At 57.4% G+C, this 13,694-nt stretch overlaps 1 protein-coding gene across 2 annotated transcripts; it reads right to left on the bottom strand.

The window, feature by feature from the left end:
- Positions 1-7,529: 7,529 nt before the first annotated feature.
- Positions 7,530-13,482, bottom strand: PDZK1IP1 (PDZK1 interacting protein 1). 2 transcript variants are annotated; one of them, XM_033435570.2, is made up of 5 exons: positions 13,246-13,482; positions 12,866-13,055; positions 10,358-10,466; positions 8,538-8,633; positions 7,530-7,910 (listed from the first exon to the last, which is right to left on the bottom strand). In XM_033435570.2, the coding sequence occupies exons 2-5, from the start codon at positions 12,930-12,932 to the stop codon at positions 7,838-7,840; spliced, it is 345 nt and encodes a 114-aa protein (XP_033291461.1). In that variant the 5' UTR covers positions 12,933-13,055; positions 13,246-13,482; the 3' UTR covers positions 7,530-7,837. The 2 variants fall into 2 exon arrangements, with proteins under 2 accessions (XP_033291461.1, XP_004273947.1); XM_004273899.4 differs by having other exon boundaries at positions 12,866-13,041.
- Between the last annotated feature and the right edge of the window lie 212 nt (positions 13,483-13,694).

Below are 13,694 nucleotides of genomic sequence, written 5' to 3'. Positions count from 1 at the left end.
GAGGTGAGGCTGGCAAAAGGGAAAACATGAGCCCGGAACATGAACAAATAGGCACTGAGATGTGAAACGTTGTGGGAGGGGAGGAAGGAGAGCTTGGTGTGGGAAATCACAGAGAGCCTGCAGTGTGGCCATCTAGTGGCTGCTTAAGACATTGCAGGCAAAACAGGAAGGAAAATTCAGATGTCTGTTGCTAACACTTATTGAGCATTTATTTACTCTATGCTTCCTGTACATGCATTAACTCATTTACTCTTCACTACAGCCCAATAATATGCACATCATTTTACCCCTAATTTTCGGATTCAGGAGTTGAGGCACATTTATTACTAACTTGCCCAGTGTCACACTAATATAAAATTGGCAGGGCACGATTTGCCCAGGGAGGTCTGGCTTCAAGCCCAGGCCTGCAGCCACTAAGCTACACCCGCCTGGAGGAGGGAGGCTTACCTCCCAGGTGTGAAGGGATGGGTCCTGGTGGACTCTGTGTTTGGGAAAGGTCTCTCTAGTGACCATGTGGAGGACAGTTTGAGCATGCAACAAGAGTGAAAACAAGGAGTAGAGCAGAGGGTAGCTGCAAACATCCAGGCAAGCCGCAGACCCGAGGCAGGGGAGGTGGGATGGCGTGAGGGAGGGGAATTCAGGGTGCGTCCCGCCTCTGGCCTGGGTGGATGAGTGGTGGTGCCACTAACAGCACAGGGGACTCAAGTGGGTCAGAGATCAGGAATTCCACCTTGGCCTGAGGTGCCCGTGGAGTTGTGCAGGAGGCAACTGGGTCCTGGAGGGCACGGGGCTGAAGGTGCTGATTCGGAAGCTGATACTTCATGGGAAGTGATGTAAATGAATGGAGTGGATAAGGTCCCTGTGTCATTCATTCAACCACCATTGACCGGGGACCGCCTGTATTCTGGACCTGTGCTGGATACTCGGACATCACGACAAACAAGACAGTTGTGGTCTCTGCCTCATGGAGATCAGCATTCACAACCTTGTTCAGAGAGCAACGCCCTGACCAACTTGAGGCTGTGAGTCCAGGGGCCTCTGGGAGCCTGGTGAGCTGAGGGCAGTTGGTCAGGAAGAGCTCCCCAGAGAAAACGGCCACCATCCTATTATGCTGAGGGCAGGAGGACCAGACAGGCCACCGTATCTTGCAACAAGAAGATGGGACTCTGGTGCTCCTGGTAAGAGCAGTCTCGGCAGCGTGTTGGGGGTGGCAGACTTGGACGAGCTAGTGGAATGGATGGAGGCAGAAGCAGCCGATGCAGACCACTCCACTTAGATGCTGCGAGGACCGCTCTCAGGCACTTTCCCAGATGCTTCTTTCCAACCAAAGGGACTGTGAGCGCTGCAGTGGCAAACACTCTATTTTCCTCTTCAGCTCTCCGTTTCTCTCTCTCTGTCTCTCTTTCTCTCTCTCCCTCTCATAAACACACACACACAGAACCCTATGCTGGGGTAGAATTAGACCAGGTCCAGTGCCACTACCGGGCTGTGTGACCTTGGGCAAGTCACCTCCCTTTCTGAGTCTGCATTTTTTCCTCAAGAAAATAGGGTCAGAATGAGTCTCCAAACAGAAGACATCCTACACACCATATAGTGGCAGTCAGCTTCAACGTGCAAACCACCACCACCATTACCACAACCATACTGCATTTGGTTTGAGGGAAGGCCCTTCCCGGTCTCTTGTTCCAACTTCTTAGCTCTTGGCACCTGGAAGTTTCTTCCATTGGCTTCTTCCCATCCCTCTCTCTCCCTTTCCCCTCTGCTCCCCGGAGCTCCCTCTCCTCCCTCACCACTCCCCCACTTTGCCCACACCCATCCTCACCACCACCCCCATCCCATACCCCCAGCTCACAGCCAGAACCAGTCAGGAGGCCGGTTATTCATTGGCAAAGTCCATGTACAGAACTGTACCAGCCTCAGCAATGCAGAACGAACTAACCCCATTACGTTGGTGCCTCCAGAGGTCCAGGGGAGCAGCTGTGCTCAGCATGTTCTGTACCCACCAGCCATGAAGAGCCTCTAGCCTGCCTCTCACCCGGACTTGTTACATGACCTTGGGCAGGTGCCATCCCTTCCTTGGGCTTCAGATTCCACAGTGCAATATCAGTAAACTGGGCTAAATGATTCTAAGGTTTTTGCTAGCTCTGACACAGTAGTCTTGAATCCAACCGACTTCATCCTGTAATAATAACGATAGTAATAAAAAACAAAAGCTAACATTTACTGTGTGCACTAACTGTATATCTGGCACTATTCTATATGTTTTGTGTGCACCGTTTATTTGAATCTTCACAACACCTCTTATTAAGTAGACACCATGAATAAGGACTTACCATATAGCACAGGGAACTCTACTCAATTCTCTGCAATGGCCTATATGGGAAAAGAATCTAAAAAAAGAGTGGGTAGGGGACTTCCCTGGTGGTCCAGTGGTTAAGACTCCACGCTACCAATGCAGGGGGCGTGGGTTCAATCCCTGGTCAGGGAACTAAGATCCCACATGCCACGCGGTATGGCCAAAAAATAAAAATATATAAAATAACAATAAGAATAATTAATTTTAAAATAAAAAATTAAAAAGAGTGGATATATGTATAACAGATTCCTTTTGTTGTACATCTGAAACTAACACAACATTGTAAATCAACTATACCCCAATAAAAATTATAAAATTAAAAAAAAGAAAACAGTGGATAACACTGTGCTGATACGTTAGAACTGCAAAATGAATAAATAAATAAAACTATGAGTGCATTTTCTCATTAAAATAAATAAATAAATAGGCCCCACGTACTGCCCCCAATTTACAGATGAGTAACCTGGAGCTTGGTTGAGTTGGTTTATCCAAGGTCACATGGCATTAGTGTAAGAGCGGTGCTGTGTCCAGGCTGCCTGGCCCAGACCTGGCCTCTTAGCCTCGTAGTGGGCATCCAACTAGAAGGCAAAATCTCTGGCTCAACTACAAACTGCTCAACTGTGCTTCAGACATGCCCTGTGCATCCAACTGTGCCACCCCCGGTCCACTCCCTGTAGACGTCCCACCAGCTCCTAAACTCCATGTGTCCAAATGCATCCTCACCCCACATGCTCCTGCCTGTCCCCTGGCACCTGCCATTCTCAGGCCATCCGCTAGCCTGCGCAGTACCTTTGCGAGAAGCAGAAATAGGCACCTCTCCCTGCAGGCGGATGGAGGCCCACCAGGTTGCAGGTAGAGGTGCAGTCCACACAACCCAGTGCGGTGTCCCCCCAGCTCCAGCATCTTCCAGCTTGCTCAGGAAAGTACTGAGACTCGTCCTTGAACTTTCTCGCACTCTCTCTCATCAAACTCTCTCTATTCTGCTTCTCCAGGGGGCCAGGGTCTCTAGGGAACAGGGCACCACAAACACTGTCATTCCTTACTCTCTGGAATAGCGACTCAGGACAGATGCCATTGGGCTCTCAGACCATTTCTGAGAGAAAGGGAGGTGTGTCATCAGGACCGGAGGCTAAGTGTCCCAGAGCCTGGCCCCACCAGTAGTGCACGGAACCTGAGGTTTTCACGGAGTTGGCCTCTAGCCACACAAGGAGGGGACACTGGAGGCCCGGCTGCCCTTGAAGCCTGCAGGGCAAGGTGCTGGCACAACCTATGGGGTCCTCGGGGCCGTGCCATGGGAAGGCCTTTGGTCCCGGTGCTTAAGGGGGACGAGCCCCCTGAAGGTCAAGTTCAAGGGTTCTGCTGAATATGCCTGTCCCATTGAGTGTACAGCCACCAGGTGGCAGCCGAGGCTACAGGCAGATGGGGAGAGCAGCCCTTCCCCACCAGCCGCAGACCAGATGGAGTAACAGTATTCGCTGACCCCAGGACCTTCAGCCAGAGAGAGCTTGAGAGAGCACGTGCAGGTGTGTGCCTGTGCCTGTGTGAGGCTGAGGGGCACGGACAGACGTACAGCTGGACAGACGACTGGGGTTTAGTCCATCTTCTGGGTCTCTTCACCATCCCTTGGGCTTCCCTTCCCTGGGCCCAGCCCTGTCCTGGGTGCTGGTGACTCAGAGAGGAGTCACCTGCCCTTGAGGAGCTCCCACAACTGGGGCTGGAGCTGGACACAGACAAGGAAACAGACAAGACGGGGCAGTGAGTGTAGAGTTGGCTGGTGTGGCTCAGAGGAAGCCCCTAACCCAGGGGTTGGGGACAAGCTTCCCAGAAAAAGTAACTTCTAAGCCGAGCCTAGGCAGACTTCTGGCGAGTCTCAGGTGCGATGATAACACGTACATTATCTCTGTGTCCTCCCAGCAGCCCCGCAGGGCAGCCATGACAGAACCAATCTTACTGGCAAGTGAAAGGAGCATCTGAAAGGCCAGGTAGTCCCACAGGGAGTGAGAAGAGCTGGAATTTGAACCAGAGTCTCTTCATGATTCTTAAGCTCAAGCTCCTGGCCACTGTGTGTACTGCTAGGGGGGGAGGAGAGCTGAGCTGGGGGCTCCGGGCCCCGGGCCAGATCTGGAGGGGAGGCAGATGCCTCCCACCGGCATCCCAGAGCGAGTTCTGCCGGCTCCAGCCATCTGACTCATCTGTGAGGCTGGTCCAAGGGGTTCCGGTAGGATAAGGAGAAAGTCACACCCACTCCGCGCCTCTCCCCACACCCACTCCTTTACCCTGCACTGGGGGAGGAGACTCTGGCCAGCGGTAGTTCCCTCCCTGAAACGCAATAAGCAAGCAGTAGTCCTGCTCACGTCACGCTGAGCGTGAGGGGGTCACCTGGAAAATCAGCCCGACGCCCTGCTAACTCTGTCGTAACAACAGGTGACACTCAAGCTAGAACTCTGCAGCCTTTTTTCAAAACCATCTCCAGGCTGGAGTTTCCTCTTCAAGCCTAACTGAAGTAAGCCGTGTTGCAATCTATCTTCATTTCCTGCGTGGAGCTTTTAGTGCACGAGTTTGTGTGTAACCTATAATGTAACCCTGTGAAATCCACATGTTTTAGGTAGGAGAAGAATAAGAAAGGTGCAAGCCCTGTTCCAGGAAGCTGGAAGAGCCAGAACGCCCTGTGTGGGTAGGAGAACCTCGGGTTCCTACAGCCAGGGCCTGGGCAGCCCGTGCATTCTGCCCAGAGAGCAGGTGGCGGGCTCAGCTGGAGGTCATGCGACATCACACAGGGCACAAAGAGTGAGACCGGTGAGGGCACCGGAGTCCGCCCGCCAAGAGGAGGCATCAGGGAAGCGCGGGCACGTCGGGGAGAGCTAGGGAGGGGCCCACAGGGAGAGCCAGCTGGAAAGAGAGGACGGATGCGAGGGGAGAGAGAGGCCGGTGAGCACTGAGTTCAGGTGCAGGGAGGAGAACAGAGAGACGCGACAGATACAAGAAGATGGAGGTAAAAACAGGACGAGAGATACGCTCAGAAAAAGACAGAAGCACAAAGACGGAGATGAGTAAAGGCTGGGAGAGCCGAAGAGGAGACCGGGCCCTGGTGGGGGAGGTCCTGCTTGGGGAGAAGGGGTGGGGAGGGAGCAGGAAGGCGTTGAAGGAGCATCCTCCCCCTTGTCTGCCAATCAAGGAGCCCAGAATCCGCTTCCCCCAGGGCGGGGGGCGGAGAGCTTCCCCCACCTCCCCTGCCGCCCCGCCCGAGCCCAGAGGCTCCCCCTCCCAGCGCCACCCCCTAGGGACTGGCTGTGCAGCCCCGATAGATGGTGGGGGGCCCAGCTGGTGTGTTATCAGCCTTCTCCAGGAGCCAGCCCGAGCCACTCAGCGGCTGCCAGTCTGCGATTAGGCCCCCGGAGGGTCATTAAGCACCGCCCTGGCCCGGGCCCAGCCACCTTTCCCTCCCTCCTCTGGCCAGGCTGGCAGGTGGGAACTGGCGATAAGGACTGGGGGCTCGGGCAGCTCTGGAGTCGGCAGCTCCATGCCCCCTGCCCCCTGTCAGGGCAGGAACATGGGGCTGGAGGGAAGGTCAGTGCTAGCCCCGCACGGCAAGGACCCCAGGATGGAGTTCCCACCATCCTGGTCCTGCCCGTGGGGAGGGGCTGAGGAGGGTCCTGGAGAGGCCCAGGCAGCCTGCTGGGGATTCTGCCTCCCCGACCCGACCCCAGCTCCCCGCTCCCCCACCCCCAGCGCCAGGGCAGGACAGCAGCTGCCACAGCTCCTGCTGGTGAAACCTCACGAGTGTGAGGGGCTGGAGGGAAAACAGAGGGATGGTATCTCTGTCTTCAGGCCCTGGCAGGCCAGTGAGGGGTCAGACTGGAACCCCCCTGGGACAACAGGGGGCAGAGGTGGGAGGGGATGTAGCTTCAGGCAAGGAGGATCAGGTCCAAGGCAGCCAAAGGCTGGTCAGCTGACTCCGCCCTCTGGTCTAACCAAGGAAGACTTCCCAGAGGAAGAGGAACCCACGCAGGGCTAAGGAAAAGGAATATGCAGTTTCAACTGGCAGAGATGGGTGAAAAGGCATCCAGCCATGTGCACACAAGCCTAGAGTGGGAATCACAAGAGCTCCAGCCACAATTCACTGAGCTGAAGCCCAGAGAGGGGAAGCAAGTCACACAGCAGGGCAAAGACGCAGCCAGCCCTCTGCTCGGGGATCTTCCCTCTGCTGCAGGCTGCAAACTAGACCCCAGTGAGGTGAGAAGGATAATTCGGATTTCAGATGGGTCTCCCCAGGGATATTTGGGTGAAACCCTGGAACAGCAGAGGAGCAGCTCTAACGGAGAAACGAGGGGCTGTGACAGGTTGGAACAGGCGACAGAGGGAGACCGTTGGGACAAGGTGGGCTGCCTCCTGCCTTCCAGCCCCTCTCCTCTGGATCTGGGAGTGCTCCTGGGGAAGCCAGCCTCCAGTTGTCACCCCAGAGAGACAGAGGCTGTTCCCATAAGAATGACAGTCACAGAGGTGAGGGTCCTCCACGGTCAGCCAGCCCGGCTGAGTCAAGCCTCCTGTGTCCTCTCCCTCCTGCTTCATTCCCCCGGGGGCCCAGTTACTTGGCCCCGGCCCCCCCAGGACTGGGAGTCAGTGGCATTAAGGAGGATGATTCTACTCGAGCTCTGTGGTGGGACTGGCCAAATCCTCCACAGAGGGTTAGCAGAGCTCAGAGGGGACAGTGACTCTCCAAAGTCACACAGCAAGTCAGCAGAGGACCGCAGACTGCAATCTGGGCTTCCTGAGTCCTAGCCCAAGACTCTTTCCTGGGGCTTCCTATGCCCAAAGCCCAGCCCAGAAGGGCTATGGGCAGGAGGACAGAGCTGGATGGACGGGAGATGAGTGAGCCCACTTCAGTGCCCGGCAGCATGGAGACAGGGGGTCAGGGTGTTGGTGCTGCATGAAGACCCCAGAATCGCCCAGAATTGTGGTTGTGAAAGGCAGGTCAAGAGAGGGGGCACTTGTAGGAGGGTCTCTGCCTGGAGTAAGGGGTGTGCTCCCTGGCCCCAGGTGTTCTCCCAGAGAGGGCTTCCTGGGAAATCCTCCAGAATCGCCATGACAGAGGCTTTGGAAGATGATTCCAGAAAGCAAGATCAGGCCTCACTGGTAGCCTGAAGAGCTATTTCTGAGCCCTGGGAGCCTCAGACACAGAAGTACAAAACGTCTTTATTTCACAGAAATGAGAGCCATTTCCACGGTTGGAGGGAGGGAGATGTGAGGCAGGATAGGAGGTGCCGAGTTGATTGTCCTTTTCAGAAGGGTCTTCTGAACTGAATTGAGTGGGAGGCCCCCTAGGACCCCAAAGCCACGGCTGAGCCCCAACCTGGACATAGTCTGAGCTCCGAGCTTGGCTGGAGGGTGGGGCAGGTGTGGGAGCTGGAGGAGTCAGCCCCTTACTGCAGATTCCTGTACAGAGAAGGAGGGGCCTGGACATCGGGCACAAGGAAGCAGGGGTCACATTGGGGTGCTGCGGACCTTGCCCTCCTCCTCCAGGTTGTTCTCATAGGCATTCTCATGCTCACTGGACCTGAAAGAGGATGACAGGGGTCATTGCTCCTTCTGTCCCATCCCCTTCTCCCTGACCCATCCTGCATTTGTGAGGGCAGTGTCTTCCAGAATAAATGTCTGAGCCCCAGAAGGCGGTTCCCCTGACCACATCTGGTCTTCTGCACCTGAGACCTGAGGCCTCTCACCACCACCCCTGAACCCCTTCTCTCTCTTCCGCCTAGCCCTTCCCCCACTGGGCCCCCATTGAACCCACCTCCCCACTGAGCTCCCTCCCCTGCAGATCCTCCCCCCACACACTGAGTCCCCCAACTCATCCCTTCAGAGTCCCCTTCCCGCGCCGAGCCTCTTTTCCCCACTTCATCCCTATGAGTCCCAATCCACCACCTGAGGCCCTCCCCCCACCAAGTCCCCATCCCGTTACTGAACCCTCTTCCCAAGCTGAGGCTGCATGTCCCCGTGGAGCCCTGCAGTGCCCTCAAAGCCCCCATCGCTCACCATCTCCCCACACGGAACCCCCTCTCTTCACTGAGCCCTTCCCCATATGAGCCCCCATCCTCTGAGCCCTCTCCCCTTCAGAAGCCCCTGGTCCTGAGGTCCCCAGGGGACCCTGGAGCACAGGGTGGCCAGCCCTATACTAGCACCTCACCTGAAACTGGCCTCAATCGAGGAGTACTTGCCGTCCGTTCCTACCAGGATCCCATCTGCTTTGTTTCCGACGGTCATGACCATGTTCACAGGCTCCCTGGGGAAAGAGCTCATCATCAGGGCTCTCTGGGTCCCCTCTCCCTCAGTCCCCCTTCCTCCCTCTAGTCCAGTGAGGCCCTGTTCTATAGGCCCTAAGGCAGAAGCTCCTCTCTCCAGCAGGGCCCTGTCAACAGCCTGATTCTGGCCGTGGGGCCGCACACCTTTCTCCCTGCTCCACCGTGGGGCCCTCAGGTCCCAGCCTGAGATCTACCAAAGATGCACCCCAGGCCTTGCACCGGCCACCTCCTGGCCTCCCTCTGCTCTTCTCCTCTGGCCTCAGCTCAGCTCCAGGGCAGACCCAGCAGGACTCAGTGTCTGCCCTAGATTTCCGGAAGGTTCTCCTAGGCGGTAGGAGCGGTCACTGACGGCAGAGCTGGGGCCAGTGGAGAAAAGCAATATTTCCGACAAAAATCTCCTCGCCTCTTACTCAAGTGTGTCCTCTGTCCCCAGCTCCCCAGACACCACTCTTATGAGGGTCACAGGGACCCTAACCACTGCTCATCTTTCCTCGGACATCCCATGGGCACCTCAGACTTAATATGTCCCAACCTGCCTCAGATCTGCCTCTTGTGCTCTGTGTCTCAGTGGGTGGTCCCATCAGAAGCCTGGACGTAATCCCTGTCCTTCCTCCCTCCTGTTCTCAGTGTCCCCACCCCCTCCTAGAAAGCTCTTAGACCTGTACTCTCTCTCCATCTGCTCTGCCGCCTCCTCAGCTCAGACTCTCCCCTGACCTCACCCTCATTGCTCACCTCGCCTGCAGACTGGCCCAAAGCATCCGCCACGGGGCAGCCAGTGATTCCGTTCCGGCCACATTTCATCCCAAGACTGGCTAACAAACTTGCACTGGATTCCTACTGCACTAAGGATAGAGCCCAAAGTTCGGGGCTTTGGTGCCCAAGGGTCTGCTTGGCCTGGGCCCTGCCGACCTCAGCAGTCTATCTCGGGCCTTTCCATTCATGAGCTCCTTCTGTTCCCTCAGTGGGTCCTACACTGCTGCTGGTACCCAGGCACCAGGTTGCCGGTGTGAGAGCTGGGGGCAGATGCAGCCTCGCCCCAGAGCCAGCAGGTGCGGAGCGAGCTGGATTTCAGCCCAACCCCTTCTACCTTTGTGCTCTGCTCCGAACTCAGGACCCCCAGTGACTCTTCCCTCAATGGCAGTGCTCTCCCACCCCACTCAGCTCCTGCCTGGGCTTCAGGATAAACACACAGTAGGAAGCCTTCTCTGACCCCCCGGCTCAGGCCCACACTGCATTCCGCCTGCTCCTTAGCGTCAGCCCTCACACTGCGATCACCCCTTCCATGTTTGCCTTCCCTTCTGGTCTGGGAGTCTGTGAGCACAAGAGTAGTGTCCATCCCATTGCCCCCCTGTAGCCCCTGCATGTGACACAGCAGCAGACCCTGAAGAAGGACAGAACATTCCTGTCCAGAGGTTTTCACAGCGTCCATCACAGATGGGCCACTGTCCCAACTATACAGATAGAAACACTGAGACTCCAAGAAGAGAAGACGGCTCCCCGAAGCGCAGCAAGTGCGCTCGCAGGGCTCCAGCAGGCCTCAGCTCTGGTCCCTGAGACCTGGGGCCTCAGTGCCCCTTCCACACAGTGAGAGGAATGGGCTCAGGGTTTCTGCGGCCCTTCTCACTGCTACCAGAGCAGTGGCCGTGGTCCTGGGACCTCCCGGCTTGCGCCGGTGCAGCTCCCAGGGCCCCTGCACAGCACTCACTGTTCTTCCTGGCACCAGAAGTGGTTGACGGCAAAGGCGATTGCAACGAGGACCAGGAACACAGCCACGGCGATAAGGCCCTGCATCCAGGGCTGCAGGTTCCCCAGGCCTGGAAAGGGAGGAGTGGGGGGCGGGTGCTGCAGCGGGCTGGGCACAGTGGGGCTGCCAGCGCAGGTGGGGCCTCACGCCCCCCGGGGCTGCTTAGAGGCTACCAGCCTGCTGCCGGGACCAGTGGAGACCTTCTGGGGAACGAGGACCCCTCTGACCCCTGGGCTTATAAAAGGGACCGTGGTTTGGAGGAAGACAGGATTGGGAAGAAGGAAAGGAGCTGAGGAGGGAACAAGCCTGAGAGAGCAGCATCTGAGGTCCAGGCAGCCCAGAGCGTCCCCTCACCCCCCCACCCCTCCCGCGCTACAGTGGGTCAGTGCAGGGCCCCCGGGGAGTGCCTAGGCCCCAGGGACCAAAGGGCAGCCCCCTGAACAGACGGCCTTGGCCTTTCCAGTGAGGGTGGCTCCCCTCCTCCCCGGCTCCCAGGCTAAGGCAGCCCAGAGCTAATAGGACTAGGCTGGCATCTGGAAGATCCTGTTTCGTAACAGAGGTTTCTGTGGGGTTGGGTAGGCGTGGGAGTGCAGGCGGACGGGGCTGGGGTGCCAGGAGTGCCCAGAGAAAGGGGTGGGACAGAACGTCTTTGGAAAGTCAAGACAGAGGGGCAAGCTCTCCTCTGGGTCTTGGGGGCCGGGAGGGGAGCTTCAAGCCTGAGCCCCTTTTGTCTTCTCTGGCTCAGCGCCCCAGGGACTGACTGGGCCAGAGACCAATTTGAGACCCCTTCCAGGCACCTTCTCTGCCTTTTGCCCCTTGCCCCTTGACACCACCTCTAACCCTCAGGTTTCCCAGAAGTCTCTGCCCTCAGCCACTGGCAGCCCCAAAGGGCTCTCCTCTCCCCGGACATCACTGTGCTCTGTGAGCCCGAGGGGGCCCGGCCCCGCAGAGGACAGACACACAGTAGCAGTTAGAGGTCTCAGGAGGGGAGAGAGGCCAACAGGAGACTTTTGAAGAATCCTGCCTCCAGGCCAAAACACCTGCCTCCCTAGTGCCATCCTGTATCTTGAGGGGCCCAGGCTGAACATCAAAAATCTCCTTCTGCCTCACTCCTGCTCAGAAGTCCTTCCTTGAGTCTCCCCGAAAGCTCTCCTGCTGCAGGGAGGCCCTGCCTCTTCTCCAAGCGCTCTCTGAGCCTGGCAGGTGTTGGGAAGGAAGGAGGGCTCTGGGAACTCTGTCCTGCGGCCAGGTCAGCCCTTGCTTATCTCCTTGGATAACAAAAGATACACAGTATGCTTACTGTAAGTTCCGTACTTGCCAAAAAGCTGTATTTTGAACTCATTGTTTCCCCAAAAAACAATAGTTCAGACCCATTGTCTCCTCAGGTCAGTGGTTACTCAAGAACTGGGAGTTAGGGCTTAAGCCCTGGGAGGCTTGTCCTTGCTTCTTCCAGACCCTGCAGCCGATTCCTTCCAGGCACACCAGGGACACTGCTCCTCCTTCCAGGTGGCTCTGGGATGAACATACAGCATAAGGGGCAGAGCCTGGGGCAGGAGAGAGGTGAACTGAGCCCTGTCCCTTCTTGCTCTGCTGTGTGACCCACACAAGTTACTCCACCCCTCTGATCTTCGATTCCCACAGAGGGCTTCTAAGACCCGAGAGACAGAGTTGAAGCAGACACGCGTGAGAGCTCAGGGCATCTGCAAAGGAGGGGTGCATTGGGAACATCTCTGCCAACCCGCTCCGGACCCAAATCCCACCGGCAGACTCCCCACAGCTCAGAGCTGACACTGGATGGTGGGTGTGGTGCTTTACCAATGTGAAGCCCTTCTCCACCCCTGAGTGGTAGCTGCCCTGGGAGTTGGGTGGGGCAGGTTTATTGTCCTCATTTTATGGATGAGAAAACTGAGTCTCAGAGAGGGACAGTGATTTGCTCAAGGCCACACAGCAAGACAGAGGCAGAGCTGAACAAAGAGCTCAGGCACATGGTGGGGGCCACACTGGGACACTTGTCTTCTGGGTAGGAAGCGGAAACAACTTAGGCAAAAGCCATGGGCAAATGCTTGACAGCACTGCCCACCCCTGAAACAATCCTGCCTTTGAGAGTGGCTCACACACTATTCCCACCCCCCTTATAGCCCCCGACGCTCTGTCCTCAGCAACCAGCCACCTCTAGGGCAATTCCTGCTCCTGGAACGTGGGTCTCAACTCCCCTCCCCGACCCTAGACCCTAGATCCAATATTTCCCCTGCTGCCCCCATTTCTCACTCGTGGGAAACAAGTCACAGACAGAAGCCTGTGTCTGCCTTTGGAGGTTCCTCTGGCTAAGCCCGTCCCTGCTCCCCTTCCAAAGCGTAGGTGCCAAGGGTGATGAGACGGGCCAGAAGGCCACCCCTTCCACCCCGGGGCTCCCAGCACCCAGTACTGCAGCCCCTATCACCACCCCAGGCTGGCCCAGGCCTGTGCTACCTTGCTGACCGCTGGCGGGTGGCACTGCCGTGAGCAGGCCCAGGATGACCAGGCCGAGGGCTGACATGGCTGCAGGCAGCTCCCAGGCCTTCTCTCCGGCCGCTGGAATCTGGGCTCCTGGAGCTGCCCTGGGGCCTGTCGGTGTCTGCTGAGATCAGCCTGGTCTCCGTCTGACCCTGGAGGAGAGGTGCTAGTAAGGAAGGAGGAGAGGGAGGACGGAGGCGGGAAGGTGGAGCGAACCTGCCCTCCCTCCCATAGTAATGTGGCAGGCCTGGCCTCCCCTGGCTGGAGCCCAGCCCACTCAGGCTGGCTTTCGAGGTCATCTTCTAGAGACCATGGGTCTGAGGTCCTGGGAGACGTGGGGAGAATCGGGGCCTCACCTCCAGGCCTCAGGCCTCCTGGAGTCTTGCGTCAGCTCCCCTTCCCGGCAGCGGGGCTGGGCTCTGGGGATAGAGTGACACATTCTTCTCCTGCCTTGAATGAGCCCAGTGGGTGGGGCCTCTGGGAAGGCTGAAGGTGGGATTAATTAATTTGCTGGCTGGCCCAGGGACAAGGGGAAAATCCCGAAGGCTAGGGAAAGGTCAAAGCTCCCGCTCCCCGAGAGCCTGGCCTATTTCCTGTTCTTCCCCTCACCTGTCCCCAGTCAGCCAAGCCAGACCCCGGGGCCCCAGTCCTGGGGCACAGCCCTGGCTGCTGTCCCTGCACTCCCTGCCCAGCTCAGCAACTCTCTAAATGCAGCCTCTCCCATGGGGATCACAACAGAGGTCCCAGTCCCAGCCTTCCCCACCCAGCCCAGCTGACCTGACCCAGTTCAGCTCCTCCTCCTGGC

Source organism: Orcinus orca, chromosome 1 (genome assembly GCF_937001465.1).
Source record: "Orcinus orca chromosome 1, mOrcOrc1.1, whole genome shotgun sequence".
Classification (NCBI taxonomy): domain Eukaryota; kingdom Metazoa; phylum Chordata; class Mammalia; order Artiodactyla; family Delphinidae; genus Orcinus; species Orcinus orca.
Note: the sequence above shows the minus strand (reverse complement) of the source record. Positions and strands in the feature narration are given on the sequence as shown.

What these genes read in the sequence shown, in the direction of transcription:
- PDZK1IP1 (XM_033435570.2), bottom strand. Translation starts at nt 12,932, where the DNA reads ATGTCAGCCCTCGGCCTGGTCATCCTGGGCCTGCTCACGGCAGTGCCA. An exon ending in ACCCGCCAGCGGTCAGCAAG is followed by an intron (nt 10,467 to 12,865) that starts GTAGCACAGGCC and finishes CTCCCTTTCCAG; the next exon opens with GCCTGGGGAACCTGCAGCCC. An exon ending in TCGATTGAGGCCAGTTTCAG is followed by an intron (nt 7,911 to 8,537) that starts GTGAGGTGCTAG and finishes ATCCTCTTTCAG; the next exon opens with GTCCAGTGAGCATGAGAATG.